Genomic DNA, 17,264 nt, shown 5'->3' on the forward strand with positions numbered 1-17,264 from the left:
TTGACAGTTAATCATTATATTGTGGTAGGTGGATAGTTGGAAAGTTGATCTTTGTAGAGGTATGGTATTTCATATTTATTCACTATGTAGTTGTATTGTTAGTGATCGTGTAGTGGTGTTTTGTTGGCCTTGTATCGTGGTAATTTTGGTAATATTGACCTTTGTATAGTGGGTTTTAGTTTATAATGCTTATTCGTGGTATGGGAACAACAGTGATGGATGATATTTTATTTTAAGTGGCAGAGGGCAAGGTGGGTGTCGTATAGGGAGACATTTTGTAGGAGGGCACTCAAACTTTTAAATAACCTACCAATTTTCCAGGGTGGAAAAAAATAAGCACTCAATTGTTTCTGTAGTCATAATTCATCATTTTTAAGTCCTAGAGTGATTTGCTTATAAAGAGCCAATAGTAACATAAGCTATAACGTACCTTGCCATCCTTGTGAGATTTAAACCCATTCATATTCACAAAATTCAGATTATTATTCCTGCAACAATTAGGAAAAGGTCTAATAAATACCACTATGTATTCAGCCTCAAACAGATTTGCTTCATTTTTATTACAAAATCCTCACTCCTTGTCAAAATCGGGCGAGGGGTATCTAAATGACATCTCAATGAGGCCTAACATACTGACAACTGTATAGAATGGTCAGTCATTGATGAAATTCTATTCTCAGTCTCTTACTTGACTATTAAAGAACTTGTCCCCTCTCATAAAACTGTGTGCAGATGGCACAAGCTGCTGAGCTCAATGATTGACTGCAGACATGCCATCAGCGCTGCAGACAAAAAGCAGCAACAGAGACAGCAGCAGACAATCAGCACTTGATCCGGGGAAGGTAAGCAACACTATTTTATTACCACACCTTAAGGCCCCGTCTCACTAAGCGACTTACCAGTGATCCCGACACCGATATCAAGGTGTCAGGATCGCTAGTAAGTCGCTATGTGATCGCTGGTGAGCTGTCACACAGACAGCTTCACCAGCGATCAGCACAGCGATGCCGAGCGCCCTGCATCGCTGGCTATCGCTGTAGAAAATAGATTCAAAATAAAAAATATAGTTATTATCACCTTCCGATGTCCCGCGCAGTCTTCCTGCCTCTCTCCACGCTCCGGTCCCAGTGATCCTTTGCATGAATGACCGCGAGATGTCGCGGTCTCGCGGGATAACAAAGTCTCGCGGTCATTCGTGCAAAGGATCACTGGGACCGGAGCGTGGAGAGAGGCGGGATGGCTGAACGGGACATCGGAAGGTGAGAATAACTATATTTTTTATTTTTTTTATTATTTTTTACACCTGATCGCTGGTCTCCCGCTGTCACACACAGCGATGTGTGCTGGCCAGCGGGAGACCAGCGACCAAAGAAATGTCCAGAGATTTCTTGCAGCGATCAGCGATACCGGCAGGGGGGCCGCTCGCTGATCGCTGTCACACACAGCGATCTCGCTGGTGAGATCGCTGTTACGTCACAAAAGTTGTGACTCAGCAGCGATCTCGCTACCGAGATTGCTTAGTGAGACGGGGCCTTTAGAGATCAGAGTTCACAAAGTAAACAACCCCCTTTAAGTGCATGTATTCTAGATATAACAATACTAGTGCACCTCTGTTATGAAACAGAAGAACTTTACGAAATAATAAAAGTGGATAAAACAAAGAGGATCAATTATATGTACAGATAAGAAAAAAAAAACCCTAAAAAAACATATTTCTAGTTCATAAGTAAAAATACCTTAAAATTAACTTTTCAAAAAGCTGCACTGCAAACAGTGGGATTAAATCTAAAAATCTACAATATGTCACTACCTGCCTGCGCAGGTTGGCACCCTAGAGAGAAGAGAAAATGACACCCTATAAGGTTTTGTACCCATAATGAAGCATATAGTAAATTTTTATACATACCTTTGTTTCTAGTTCCTCTGGAGTTTTATATATGTTGTTATATCAATATTAACTTATGCACAGTAAAGGGAAGGTGCTTCACTATATAATAAGTCGATACAATTTCCACTAAGGAAGGGAAACTAACGCCACAAAAAAAAAACAAAAAAAAAAAAAAAAACACAGAAAAAAGACAAAATTGGACATAATTTCACACTAAACCCCAAACATTTTGTGCCACTCTGTTGCAAACTGCTCCAGGTCTCTCATATTTAAAGGGTGCCTTCTCTCAACAGCAATTTTAAGATCTTTCCACAGGTGTTTAGTGGGATTTAGATCGGGGCTCATTGCTGGCCACTTCAGAACTCTCCAGCGATTTGTTTGCATCCATTTCTGGGTGATTCTTGAAGTATGTTTGAGTGTCACTGTCCTGCTGGAAAACGCATGACCTACGACATAATTTCAGTTTTCTGACACTGGGCACTACATTGCGACCCAAAATCCTTTGGTAGTCGTCAGATGCCTTACACACAGTCCAGGCACCCAGTGCTGGTAGCAGCAGAACACCACCAAAACATCTTTGAACCTTCACCGTATTTGACTGTAAGTACTGTGTTCTTTTCTTTGTAGGCCTCATTCCATTTCCAGTCAACAGTAGAATGATGTGCTTTACCAAAAAGCTCTATCTTGGTCTCATCTGTCCACATGACGCTTTCACAGAAGGATTTTGGCTTACTCATGTACATTTTGGCAAACTGCAGTCTAGCTTTTAAATGTTTCTGTGTCAGCAGTGGAGTCCTCCTGGCCTAGAGTTTCATATCAAAGATGACTGATCGTTTTTGCTGACATTGATGCATCCTGAGCCTGCAGGACCACTTGAATTTCATTGGAACTTGATTGGGGCTGCTTATCCACCATCTGGACTATCCTGCGTTGCAGTCATTCATCAATTTTTCTCTGCCGTCCACATCCAGTGAGATTATGGCCAGTGCCATGGGTTGTAAAACTTCTTGATTATTTTGCGCTCCATGGACAAAAAAACCATCAAGATCTTTGGAGAGTGTTGATATTTTTCAAGTTAGCTTAGTGTAGCACACGCAGACACACAATGCAAAGATTGAGGTAACTTCTCCCCTTTTTATCTGGCTTCAGGTATGATTTTCATATTGCCCACACCTGTTACTTTCCAAAGGTGAGTTTGAACGAAAATCCCATGCTTGAAGCAAATAGTTTACCCATCTTTTTGGGGAGGTGCCAACAATTTTGTCTAGACCATTTTGGGGTTTAGCATGAAAGTATGTCCAATTTGGCTTTTTTTCTTCTGTTTTTTTTTGGGGGGGTTGTTCCAATACACACAAAAGGAAGAAACGTGTATAACAAAATATGTGCAATTTTAATAATTTTGTGAAGCAATTTCAAGGGTGATACCAATTTCGGCCATGACTAAGTCACATACTATTATTTAACCCCTTCGCGTCGCAGCCCTTTTTCATTTTTGTGTATCGGATTTTCCCTTCCCTTCTTCCCAGAGTCAAAACTTTTTTATTTTTCCGTCAATATGGCCATGTGAGGGCCTGTCTTATTGCGGGACAAGTTGTAGTTTTGAACGACACCATTGGTTTTACCATATCGTGTACTCAAAGATAGGAAAAAAATTCCAAGTGCAGTGAAATTACAAAAAAAAAAAAAAGAAAAAAGAAAAAAAAGTGCAATTCTACAACAGTTTTTTGATTTTTTTTTACCATATTCACCAAATGCTAAAACTGAGTATTACAATTCTCCAGCTCATTACGAGTTCATAGACATCAAACATGTCTAGGGGTTCTTTTTTATTTAAGTGGTGAAAAAAAATTCCAACGTTTGTAAAAAAAAAAAATAAAAAAAAAATTGGAGTCATTTTTCTGAGACCCGTAGCGTCTCCATTTTTGTGATCTCGGGTTGGGTGAGGGCTTATTTTTTGCATGTCAAGCTCACGTTTTTAATGACTTTGGAGCAGATACGATCTTTTGATGTTGCGGCAACCAAAAAAAACCCCGCAATTCTGGTGTTAATTTTTTTCTCGTTACGCCGTTTACCGATGGGGTTAATTCTTTTTTTATATTGATAGATCAGGCGATTCTGAATGCAGCGATACCAAATATGGATTTTTTTGTTTTATTTTGAATAGTGCGAAAAGGGGGTGATTTGAACTTTTAACTAGTTCGGCGCATGTCGCAAAGTGGTTAATTACATTTGTAGAACTTATTTAAAGTGTTATTTCCAGTGATTAGAAAATTATCCCTTTTCCTGAAGCTAGAAGATAACCTACTGAGTGCTGGGGGTTTGACAGCAGGGACCCTCAGTGATCCTGAGAACATGGCTCTGCAGAGCCCAGTCTTGAATAGAGTGGCAGTGCGCATGATTAACTTCTACTCCTTTCATTGTCTATGGAACTGAAGTGAAATATCTGAATGCTCTGCTCAAGTTTCTTTGGTATTTTCTTACTAAATAATAATAATAATCTTTATTTTTATATAGCGCTAACATATTCCGCAGCGCTTTACATTTTTGCACACATTATCATCACTGTCCCTGATGAGGGCTCACAATCTAAATTCCCCATCAGTATGTCTTTGGAGTGTGGGAGGAAACCGGAGTACCCGGAGGAAACCCACGCAAACACGGGGAGAACATACAAACTCCTTGCAGATGTTGTCCTTGGTGGGATTCGAACCCAGGACTCCAGTGCTGCAAGGCTGCAGCATCTTGGTAATAACCATTTAAAATATTTGCAATTCAATTTTGCAATCAATTTACACATTGCTTATAATTACCCAGCGAGTTTATTTTCCTCATCAGAACCTAAAGCTCCACTGATGAAATCCTCTTCAGGCTTTGAATCAAAAGTATCTGCTTTTAAGACTTCTTTTGTAACAGAAAGCCCCAATACCTTTTCATAGAGCAACTCATAAATGATGGCTAAAAAAAAAAAAAAAGATGCAAAACAGATTAGTCACCCACAAGCAAATTCATTTGCGTTCGCTGTAAAAGTATAAAGAACTGAATAAGTAATGCACACCATCCAATCATAATACAGAAGAAATTTTTTGCTTTTGAAAGGGGTTGTCCGGGCTTTTCACATAATCTCAGTACATATCTGGGCTGCAGAATTCTGACAATAAGTAACTAGTTTGCACGGTTTTCTAGATATTCTGAACAGAACGTCCAAGGGGGGGGGGGGGGGTGTTATGGCATTGAAATGAGAACTAGTCGTAACCTCCTACTCTACTCCAAACATACCCTATATAGCAACAACCCCACCCTCCATAGGTACAGGCCCTCCCCGTCCACATGAAGCAGCCCTCATCACACAGTAACAAATTCTTCCCCTCCAGCAGCCTCACTGCAGAGAGCAGACCACCCAGCTGCTCCTCCCCCAGACACACGCTGAACAGTGATCTATGGAAAGTGAAACTAGTAAGGAGTGAAAATCGTCCTGTATTCTGGGTCACTCCATGATTACAATACATAACTCATTATCAGTAATTCCTTCCCTCACTGTCCCAGGCTGCTGGCAGCAGTGAGAACAGACTGTGTGATGGCCAGTGATGGGGGTCTGCAGATTCTAATCTGCACAGGGGATGGCAGTCACTGATGTAATCTGTTGTGTGACAAAGCCTCTGCTGTGTGAATGAGACAGCTCTGTGTCACTGATATCTTCACACAGCAGTAGATTTGGTGCAGTGTATGTGCGAAGCTCCACCGAACTCCCAGCAAGCTCCAGTGACCAGCACCACCCACTGCCCACTCATTGGCTGGCAGTAAACTGCACCAGCACTCATCTTTATCATTATTCCAGCATTGGAAAGAACACAGCAGTGATCCTGTATTTGTGAAAGCAGCACAATACATACATATATACACCCCCCAACACTTCACACTGTTACAGCTGCTGATTGGTCAGGCTGCTCCCATCAGTATTTGTGTCATTAGAGACACAGTGCTCACACATACACTGCACCAAATCTGCTGCTGTGTGAAGACATCAGTGACACAGAGCTGTCTCATTCACACAGCAGAGGCTTTGTCACACAACAGATTACATCAGTGACTGCCATCCCCTGTGCAGATTAGAAGCTGCAGACCCCCATCACTGGCCATCACACAGTCTGTTCTCACTGCTGCCAGCAGCCTGGGACAGTGAGGGAAGGAATTACTGATAATGAGTTATGTATTGTAATCATGGAGTGGCCCAGAATACAGGACGATTTTCTCTCCTCACTAGTTTCACTTTCCATAGATCACTGTTCAGCGTGTGTCTGGGGGAGGAGCAGCTCTCTGCTCTCTGCACTGAGGCTGCTGGAGGGGAAGAATTCCTGTGTGATGAGGGCTTCTTCATGTGGACGGGGAGGGCCTGTAGCTATGGAGGGTGGGGTTGTTGCTATAGAGGGCATGTTTGGAGTAGAGTAGGTTACGACTAGTTCTCATTTCAATGCCATAACAACCCCCCCCTTGGACGTTCTGTTCAGAATATCTAGAAAACCGTGCAAACTAGTGACAGAAAGTAAATTACTTATTGTCATAATTCTGCAGCCCAGATATGTACTGAGATTATGTGAAAAGCCCGAACAACCCCTTTAATATCTCTTTAGAGCTTAGGTGAGCAACACCAAGCCACCATGGGGAAACCCCTCTATGTCTTGTACCATCATTTGACACATGGGTTTTTTTTGCCTTCCTCTGGATCAACATGTTAGGGCAGGTTAGGATAGGATATGGGTTCAACTAGATGGACTTACAGTCTTCCTTCAACCTTAATAACTATGTTACTATGTTTTAGATTTACTCACATTGGCACAGAGCGGCACTCTCAGGAAAACGTGCAGGGTATATGATGTCATAATGATTTCCATTAGAAAAACAAAGCAAGATCTAAAAGAAAAAAACACAATATGTACAACATCCTTTCAGTGTGGAATTACAGATCGCTCTTAAAAACGTCGGGCACAATGATCTTTTGGTTTGCCCAAAACATCTCGGCAGCACATAGTCACTTGTAAACGGGACCTACGGGGCCAAGAACAATGGCAGCCTATGCACACAGAATGGTCTACTGCAGATCGCTCAGCGTGCATCTTTAGAGCATTCTGCCTGTCTAACCTATTAATCGAATGGAACCAAGCAGCTGACTGGTGGTTGTGGTACTGCTACCGGTCGGCCGGTGTAATCCGCCAGTAAGGATAATTGGCCACAGGTAAACAGGTCCTGATATTAGCATGGCAGCAATGTAGGCTACTGGAATTGGGACAGAGGCCTAACGTTGTGTTATCAGTCAGACGCTCATTATACTCATCTGCTTGCCGCTGTATAACCTGGAGATATAAATATTAGATAACGGTTGTAAAATGTCATCTAGGATTGTTTTTATATTCGCTCTTTTATTCTAAATAATCATAAAAGAATGGAAATGTGGGTTTGCCCAGCAAATGTCTAACATTAGCTAATAAATCAATGGCATAATGAACCGTGCATTATAATTGTATAAAAATCCAACCAACCTTATCAGAAAAGCCATTATCAGTGACACGAGCAGGAGGAGCATTAGGTTCTTGATAAATGATAAAATCTTTGCTAAAGAATAAAAAGAAGAAACACTATCAGGTGTATCAGCTAACACAAGATATTTTACCCATTACTGAAGCAAAATGCTTGTGGTAAGAGGCAAGGTGTCCAGCATATGACATTTCTAAGAAATGGAACGCCGTTATAAAAACACATTTAGCTTCAAAGGAAATGTGGAACTTTTCCATAGACATCATAACCATTATATTTACAGGATCCTCTGGGGCTCCAAATAAGTAGTACTAATGCGTAAAGGGAACCTACCATCAGATGCTAGTTGATCGAACCGAATGCAGCTATGAATGTTTTACGCTGAAATGCCAATCATGGAGCATCTAATTAACTGAAAACTTCTAACACTGTTTACACAAGAACCACAAGACTGATTTCTTCACCCCAGGAATCATTTAAACAGTATAACACTGCCAACCTGACAGTGTCTGTCATTTACTTAGCAAAATCCTGCTGAGAGGTTCTCTTTAAATCTTTACTGCACATATATATGAAAAAGAAATGACATCACCTACCTGAACATTAAAGAAAGGGCACTTATTTCAACTTGACCAACCCATTCCTACAAGAAACAGGAAATTACAGTAAAAAAGTTCCCAACATAATTAGAAAATAAAAGCTATGCAAACCACAGTATACTATCACTAGAAAAACAAGAACAAAACACAAATCAGCTTTTAAAGGGACTCTGTCAATAGGATTATTCCTCCTAACCTGTCTATATGGACATGTAGGTCATAGGAAGCTGAATAAAATGATACTTGATATCTGCGATATGAAGTCTTATTCCAGAGAAATCCATGGGTTTTTTTTTATATGTAAACGAGTTGTTCCAGGTTCTGGGGAAGATGCCTGGAAGACAACTCTGCCTCCAATGCTTATTTTACATGAAGGGGAGTTACCAGTGTGATGTGCAATGGCCGCTCTCTGCAGAGCTGTGTGTGACAGGTTCCCTTTAAAACTAGTTAGGAATACTTCTTGAGATATTCCATGCTTTAGATAATCTTTAACTCTGATGTCTAACTTAATCCCTAGAAACGCAGATCTTCTCTACAAAGTCCCACATTTACCGTATATACTCGCATATAAGCCGACATTCAGCCCATTTTTGGGGGCTGAAAGTCCCCCTCTCGGCTTATACGCGAGTCATATACCGGGGGTCGGCCGGGCGGGGGTGTAGGCGATCATACACACCTCTCCTAGCATGTCTCTTGCAACCCCCATGCTTATTCCATCTTCTCTGCGCTGTTCTTCCTGCTTTCAGCGGTCACGTGGTACCGCTCATTACATATGTGCATATGTAATGAGCGGCTCATTACATATGCGCATATGTAATGAGTGGCACCACGTGACCGCTGAAAGCAGGAAGAACAGCGCTGAGAAGATGGAATAAGCAAGGGGGCTGCAAGAGACATGCTAGGAGAGGTGAGTATAGCGGAGGGAGACATTCACCTGTCCCCCGTTCCACCGCTGCGCCTCGCTCTGCTGTCTTGCTTCCTCTGGCAGTGACGTTCAGGTCAGAGGGCGCCATGATGTAGTTAGCAGGCGCCCTCTGCCTGAACAGTCACTGTGCAGAGCCGGCAACGCTGAGGAGCAGCAGCTGCAGCAGCAGGGACGAGGTGAGTATATAGGTTTTTTCTTTTTTAATTGAGGCAGCGGCAGCATTATAAGGGGCCACTAATAACTGTGCATCATTGTAAGGGGCCGCTCACTGTGCAGCATTATAAGGGGCCACTAATAACTGTGCATCATTGTAAGGGGCCGCTCACTGTGCAGCATTATAAGGGCAGTAGCTTCGGCATTTTCGGCATTTAGGCTTATACGCATTTGCCATTTACTTTTTATTTAACGCTTTGTTAACTTGAATATTAATATATCAGTCTACTATAGCATCTAGCGTACCTGTGGATTTTCCAGACGTTTCAAATACTCTTCAAAAGAGCCCTCAATAAACTAAAAAAAGAATAACAATTGATCATTAAGGTAAGAAGGACATTCCCCATCAATAGAAATTGCATTGCAATTTGCTGTGTCCTATTGTCTAGAATTTATATAGATCTAAACTCTCATAAGAGACAGTGGCTTTTCCCGCACTCCCAATGCTGGCTGCAGACAGGATCACAAAGGCCATCATAGCTGTTGCCCAACATCAATGACCCAGAGAAAGCCAGAACACTAAAATGGTTGTTCAGAATTAGAGAAAGATTTGTGCGTTCTCCACTCCTGTCCATGTATACAGTTGGCAAAGACCACAGCTTCTTAAGAAAATAAAATGCAGACCTTTTTTGAATCTCATATTACCCAATTAACCCCTCAGTGACCGAGGCAAGTTCAACCTTAATTATCAAAGCTTACAATGCTGTCACTATGTGGCAACAACTCTGGAACGCTTCAACATATCCCAGTGATTCTGAGATGATATTTTCGTGACACATTGTCATTTATGATTGTGGTAAATGTAGGTTGATATGTTCAGTGTTTCTGGTGAAAATTTTGAAAAATCTGCATTTTTTAAACTTTCAATCTTTATATATTTAATTACTGTACTTTCCGACATGCGCCGTATAGTTGTGTTCTTGCAAACCGCCGTACATATACGGTGCCGTGATTGCGCGGGCTCATGCTGAGTGCCACTGCAATGAAATGAGGGTGCCAGCTCTATATGAGAGCTGAAACTCTGCAGCAACACCCACGATCGCAGGTGTTTAACCCCCTCTGATGCTTCTGCCAATTGTGACAGCAACACTGTGTGGCATCGCATAGGGAGGGAGCTCCCTCTGTACTCCCATTGGCACAACGCGTTATGCCGATGGTCTCCATGGTGACCCCGGGGTTGCCCAGGGACGAAGGTGGCCTGTCATCTCATGCTCTGAAAAGCCGACACGCCTCGCTCCTGTATTTTAGATCACAAAATAAATAATGACCAAAAAAAAGAAAAAGTATGAATCCAGTAAAAACACATTTATGTACAAAAAAAACACTAAAAAAGTACATATTTGGTATCGCCGAGTCCGGAACGACCCGACCCATAAAACGGTCTCACTAGTTAACCAATTGCACTAATCTGTACCTCCCACTCCCAGCTCCAAAACTTCTCCCAAGTTGCGCCAATACTCTGGAATGCTCTACCCCAAGAAATTAGGACTAACCACAACATATACAGTTTTACGCGCTCCCTAAAAACACATCTGTTTAAAGCGGCCTATCATGTTGCCTAAATGAAGTCTCATATATATATATATATATATATCTATATATATCTATCTATCTATCTATCTCCCATTCACTATTTATATGAAAATAGCTCTCAATCAAACTCCACCGCACCCAAAACCCCCAAAATATTGGCTGGTGATTAAAGGCCCCATTACATTTAACGATGCACCAGCGATCCCGATCACGATATGACCCTGTCAGGATCGCTGGTGCATCGCTAAATGGTCGCTAGTGAGCTGCCAAACAGGCAGATCTCACCAGCGATGCAGCAGTGGTCGGCACTCACCTGTCAGACACGGCGATGATGACCGTCTTCCACCCGCGCCCATAGAGTCGCTCGTTGGCGCCAGCAGGAAGCCGACGACGAGAAATGGACCAGGCCGATCTCACGCGATCAACGATAGCCAGCGGGGGGAGCAGGTCGGAGGTAAGTGTCACATGTAGCGAGATCGCTACTGATATCGCTGCTGTGTCACAAAATCTGTGACGCGCTAGCGATATCGCTATGTGTAAAGCCCCCTTAACTCACGCAACCTTTATCTATCCCCCATCCCCTCAAGATAGCTGGATCATCACTGTAAATATGCACCTGTACTTTGTGTCTCCCCCCCCCGCCACATTGTAGATTGTAAGCTCTTACAAGCAGGGTCGTTTTCATTATGCTTTAATTTTTGTATTATCTTTAACATTGTTACTTATGACATAAATAATAAAAACAGGCAAAAAAAAAAAAAAAAAAAAAAAAAAGCATTTGCATTTTTCGTGAGCTCGGATTGAATGAGGGCTTATTATTTGCGCGCTGAGCTGATGGTTTTAACTATGCCATTTTGGTGCAGATACTGTAGGATCTTTTGATCGTCTGTTATTGCATTTTAATGCAATGTCGTGGCGACCCCCCCAAAAAAAAGTCATTCTGGCGTTTTGACTTTTTTCTCGCTACACCGTTAGCGATCAGGTTAATCCTTTTTTTTTGGTAGATTGGGCGATTCTGAATGTAGCGATACCAAATGTGTATGTTTGATTTTATTTCTATTGTTTTATTTTGAATGGGGCGAAAGGGGGGGTAATTTATTTTTTTAATTTTTAAACATTTTTTTTAACCTTTGGCATGCTTCAATAGTCTTCATGGGCGACTAGAAGCTGCTACAACCCGATCGGCTCTGCTACATAGGGGCGATGATCAGATTGCCTCTATACAGCGGATTTACTCACTTGCTATGAGCGCCGTCCACTGGGTGGCGCTCACAGCAAACCGGCACTGACAACCATAGCGGTCTCCAAGAGCCCTCCAGCTGTCATGCCAACACTCTGGTGACCCGCGATTACGTGATGTGGATCACCGATATGCGTATTTCCGGTAGCACTTGTTAAATGTCGCTGTCAGAGTTTGACAGTGGCATCTAACTGGTTAATAGCCTCGGGTGGATCGCGATTCCACCCACAACTATTACGGGCACATGTCAGCTGTTCAAAACAGCTGACATGTCCTGGGAAAGATATGGGCTCACCACTGGTGCCAACATCAAAGGGAGGGAGCCTGACATCTGCGTAAATGTACGCCCGGTGTCAGAAAGGGGTTAAAATAAAGCCAATTGATCACCTGCTGTTGATTTTTTCATTCTACCTCCCAAAAATCGCAGCAAGGCTCGGTGCACATTTATCCTGCGCTGATCACTTACAGTGGGGTTTCTCCGTAAATCTCTCATATACGTGATTCAGATGGCAACCCCGGTGGAAGATTCCCTAAAATGAGACAGATGGAAGCACTGTGGACGCTGTCTGGCCACCTGTGATCCGGCGCTGGCAGTCTTTTAGGCGTGCATAAAAGTGCTGTCCCACACAGTTTTGTGCACCTCTGAAAAGGACACCGCTGAACAGAGGCCAGACGGAGTCCAGAGTAACTCTGCTGCCTCATTATAGTGAATGGATCCATCGGGGGTGTCATCTGAATCACATCACTCAAAGATTTAGATGGAAACCCAAAAGTAAGTGGCCAGTGCAGAGAGCCGGACAAATGTGATTTCAAATGTTAAGTAAAATGTTTCCAACAAAAGCTTCAATTCAATTCATAAAAAAGCAAGTCCCCACTCAGATCTGTTATCTGTTAACGGAAATACAGGGGGCTTCCGTGTTACTGGTAGCACAAAGGCTCTGGAATAGCTCTAGGGCTCTTCGCCCCCCCCCCCCAAATGTAATTCAGCAAATTCTGCCCTCCCAAAATGGAAATGTCCCCTCCCTTTTAAGCCCCAGTGTGCCTGAACCACATTTAGCATCCACGTTTGGTATTTCTGTACCGAAGACGGCCCGCCTAATTTACATGTGCGGGTCTCCATAAGCATGAGCTGGGCACCACAGCGTACTGGTGACCACAATGTACTGGTCACTACAGTGGCAGTTTGCAATTTTCACTCAGCAACATCCACTGTTGCTTTTTTCTGCAACACACCCATGGAGTCAAAATCATCACTACACCTGTAGATAAATTCCCAAAGTGGTATAATTCCCAAAATGGGGTCACTTGAGCGGGGATTCTGCTCTTCTAGCACTGAGGGGCTCTGTATATGGAGACCGCAAACTATTCTTGCAAAATTTGTGCTCCAGGAGTCAGGAGTAAAATAGCGTAGTAATTACTTTTTATTCACTGTTATAAAACTCTGTGACACGACTGTGGTGTCGATATGATCACTGCACCAGTAGATGAATTAATAGAGAAGCGTAGCGTGTAAAATGGGGTTTACTTATTGGGGGGGGTGCTGTTTTGGCATCTCAGGAGCTCTACGAATGCACAACAAATTTTGGGGTTTACTTTTCCCTGTTAACCTTGTGAAAATAAAAAAAATAAAAAAAAAAGTTGTGGGCTAAAAGAACAGTGTGGGAAAAAATTTGATTTTATTTACACGGCTAAACGTTATAAGCTCCTGTGAAGCACCTGGGGGTTTAAGGGTGTTCACCAAACATCTAGATACATTCCTTGTCTAGTTTCCAAAATGGGGTCTCGTGGGAGGTTCACCACTGTTTTGGCACATCAGGGGCTAATTATTACAGCAAATTTTATATTCAAAAATTCAAAAGGCGTTTCTTCCCTTCCAAGCTCTACTGTGTGCCAAAAGAGTAGTTTTCCCCCACATATGGAGTATTGGGGTATTCAGGAAGAATTGCACAACAAATTTTGGGGTCCATTTTTTTCTGTTACCCTTGCGAAAATAAAAAAAAAAAAAAATGTGGGTCCAAAGCAAAATTTGTGTGAAAAGAAAAAGTTAAATGTTCATTTTTTTCTTCCACGTTCCATTAATTCCTGTGAAGCACCTGAGAGGTTTATAAACTTCTTGAATGTGGTTTTGAGGACTTTGAGTAGTGCAGTTTTTAGAATGGTGTCACTTTTGGGTATTTTGTCATATAGGCCCCTCAGTCACTTCAAATGTGGTACTTAAAAAAAAAAAAAAAGAAATAGAATTTGAAAATTTTGTTGGAAAAAATGAGAAATTGTTGGTCAACGTTAAACCCTTCGAACTCCCCATATAAAAAAAAAAAAAAAAAATACAATTTGGCTGATGTAATGTAGACATGTGGGAAATGATATTTATTAACTATTTTGTGTGACACTACACTCTGATCTGTAAAGTTTGAAAATCGCTAAATTTTCACCAAATTTCCGATATTTTCACAAATAAATGCAAGTCATATCAAACAAATTAGCGTTCCAGAATTATTACAACAAAGTGACACTGATCAGAATTGTAAAAATTGGACTTGTCAGGAATATGAAAATGTGAATACAGGCTTCGGGGGTGAAGGGGTTAAACCAGTCATGCTGTACAAAATAATAATTAAATACCATATTACATATGCCTACTTTAAATCTGCATCATTTTTTAAACGGTAATTTATTTTGCTAGGGTGTTAAAAGGGTTAAAGGTGTAACAGCAATTTATTTTTTCCCTTCCTGCCTTCAGCGGTCACGTGGTACCACTCATTAAAACTCATGAATATGCACATATTCATGAGTGTAATGAGTGGTATCACGTGACTGCTGAAGGGAGACCATGGAGAAGCGGGGCTGCAGAGACCGTGCCAGGAGGGGGTAAGTATAGCAATATTCACCTGTCCGGGGTCCATCGCTGCTCACCGCTGTCTGCTGCATCCTCTGTCAGTGACGTTTAGGCAGCAGAGGGCACGATGACGTGGTTAGTGCGCGCTGCAGCCTCTGCTGGCTGAACAGTCACTGAGAGGGTACGGCGAGATATACTTCGCGTTCTCGCCTGTTGATGGTTCAGGGGAGAAGGGCTCCTTGAAAGGGTCCGTCACCCCCTTCACTCTGTTAACCCCTTCATGACCCAGCCTATTTTGACCTTAATGACCTGGCCATTTTTTGCAATTCTGACCAATGTCCCTTTATGAGGTAATAACTCAGGAACGCTTCAACGCATCCTAGCGATTCCGAGATTGTTTTTTCGTGACATATTGGGCTTCATGATAGTGGTATATTTAGGTCAATAATTTTTGCGTTTATTTGTGAAAAAAATGGAAATTTGGCAAAAATTTTGAAAATTTTGCAATTTTCAAATTTTTATTCTGTTAAACCAGAGAGTTATGTGACACAAAATAGTTAATAAATAACATTTCCCACATGTCTACTTTACATCAGCACAATTTTGGAAACATTTTTTTTCGTTAGGAAGTTATAAGGGTTAAAAGTTGACCAGCAATTTCTCATTTTTACAACAAAATTTACAAAACCATTTTTTTTAGGGACCACCTCACATTTGAAGTCACTTTGAGGGGTCTATATGGCAGAAAATACCCAAAAGTGTCACCATTCTAAAAACTGCACCCCTCAAGCTACTCAAAACTATATTCAAGAAGATTATTAACCCTTCAGGTGCTTCACAGGAACTAAAGCAACATGGAATGAAAAAATGGACATTTTAATTTTTCCAACCAAAATTTTATTTTAGCATCAGTTTTTTCATTTTCACATGGGTAACAGGATAAAATGTATCCTAAAATTTGTTGGGCAATTTCTCCTGAGTACACTGATACTTCATATGTGGTCATAAACCACTGTTTGGGCGCACGGCAGGGCTCAGAAGGCAAGGAGCGCCATTTTACTTTTTGAATGTAAAATATGCTTGAATGTTTAGCGGTTGCCATGTCTTGTTTTAAGAGTACCTGTGTGCCTAAACATTGGAGCTCCCCCACAAGTGAGCCCATTTTGGAAACTAGACCCTCCAAAGAACTTATCTAGATGCATAGTATGCACTTTGAACCCCCAGGTGCTTCACAAATTGATCTGTAAAAAAAAAAAGTACTTTTTTTTTTTCACAAAAATTTTATTTGGCCTCAGTTTTTTCATTTTCACATGGGCAACAGGATAAAATGGATCCTAAAATTTGTTGGGCAATTTCTCCTGAGTACATCAATATCTCATATGTGGTCATAAACCACTGTTTGGGCGCACCGCAAGGCCCGGAAGGGAAGGAGCGCCATGTGACTTTTTGATTGGAAAATTAGCTCCAATCGTTAGCGGACACCATGTCGCATTTGGAGAGCCCCTGTGTGCCTAAACATTGGAGCTCCCCCACAAGTGACCCCATTTTGGAAACTAGACCCCCGAAGGAACTTATCTAGATGTGTGGTGAGCACTTTGAACCCCCAAGTGCTTCACAGAAGTTTATAACGCAGAGCAGTGAAAATAAAAAAATAATTTTTTTTCCTCAAAAATGATTTTTTAGCCCGCTATTTTTTATTTTCCCAAGGGTAACAGGATAAATTGGACCCCAAAAGTTGTTGTCCAGTTTGTCCTGAGTACACTGGTACCCCATATGTAGGGGAAAACCACTGTTTGAGCGCACGGCATGACTCAGAAGGAAAGGAGCGTCATTTGACTTTTTGAATGGAAAATTAGCTCCAATCGTTAGCGGACACCATGTTGTGTTTGCAGAGCCCCTGTGTGCGTAAACTTTGGAGCTCCCCCACAAATGACCCCATTTTGGAAACTAGACCCCCTAAGGAACTTATCTAGATGCATAGTGAGCACTTTGAACCCCCAGGTGCTACACAGAAGTTTATAACGCAGAGCCGTTAAAATAAAAATATTTTTTTTTCCTCAAAAAATTATTTTTAGTCCACTATTTTTTATTTTCACAAGGGTAACAGGATAAATTGGACCCCAAAAGTTGTTGTCCAGTGTGTCCTGAGTACGCTGGTACCCCATAAGTGGGGGGGGACCACTGTTTGGGCACACGTTGGGGCTCGGAAGGGAAGTAGTGACGCTTTGAAATGAAGACTTGATGGAATGGTCTGTGGGCGTCATGCTACATTTGCAGAGCCCCTGATGTACCTAAACAGTGGAAACCCCCCACAAGTGACCCCATTTTGGAAACTAGACCCCCCAAGGAACTTATCTAGATGTGTGGTGAGCACGTTGAACCCCCAAGTGCTTCACAGAAGTTTATAACGCAGAACCGTGAAAATAAAAAATCTTTTTTTTCCACAAAAATAATTATTTTAGCCCCCATTTTTTTATTTTCCCAAGGGTAACAGGAGAAAT

General features: G+C 41.8%; 1 protein-coding gene across 2 annotated transcripts in view; it reads right to left on the reverse strand.

The window, feature by feature from the left end:
- OTUD4 (OTU deubiquitinase 4) overlaps positions 1-17,264 on the reverse strand; it is a 61,533-nt gene that overhangs the window by 29,120 nt on the left and 15,149 nt on the right. For both annotated transcript variants that reach the window (XM_073549798.1, XM_073549799.1), the window contains exons 3-8: positions 9,401-9,451; positions 8,014-8,060; positions 7,423-7,495; positions 6,715-6,796; positions 4,699-4,843; positions 431-488 (exon numbers count right to left, since the gene is read on the reverse strand). In XM_073549798.1, coding sequence (XP_073405899.1) covers positions 431-488; positions 4,699-4,843; positions 6,715-6,796; positions 7,423-7,495; positions 8,014-8,060; positions 9,401-9,451 — 456 coding nt within the window. The remainder of the gene's footprint in view (positions 1-430; positions 489-4,698; positions 4,844-6,714; positions 6,797-7,422; positions 7,496-8,013; positions 8,061-9,400; positions 9,452-17,264) is intronic.

This window comes from Dendrobates tinctorius, unplaced genomic scaffold (assembly GCF_039654945.1).
Source record: "Dendrobates tinctorius isolate UK_male_01 unplaced genomic scaffold, ASM3965494v1 ptg000161l, whole genome shotgun sequence".
NCBI classification, from domain to species: Eukaryota; Metazoa; Chordata; class Amphibia; order Anura; family Dendrobatidae; genus Dendrobates; species Dendrobates tinctorius.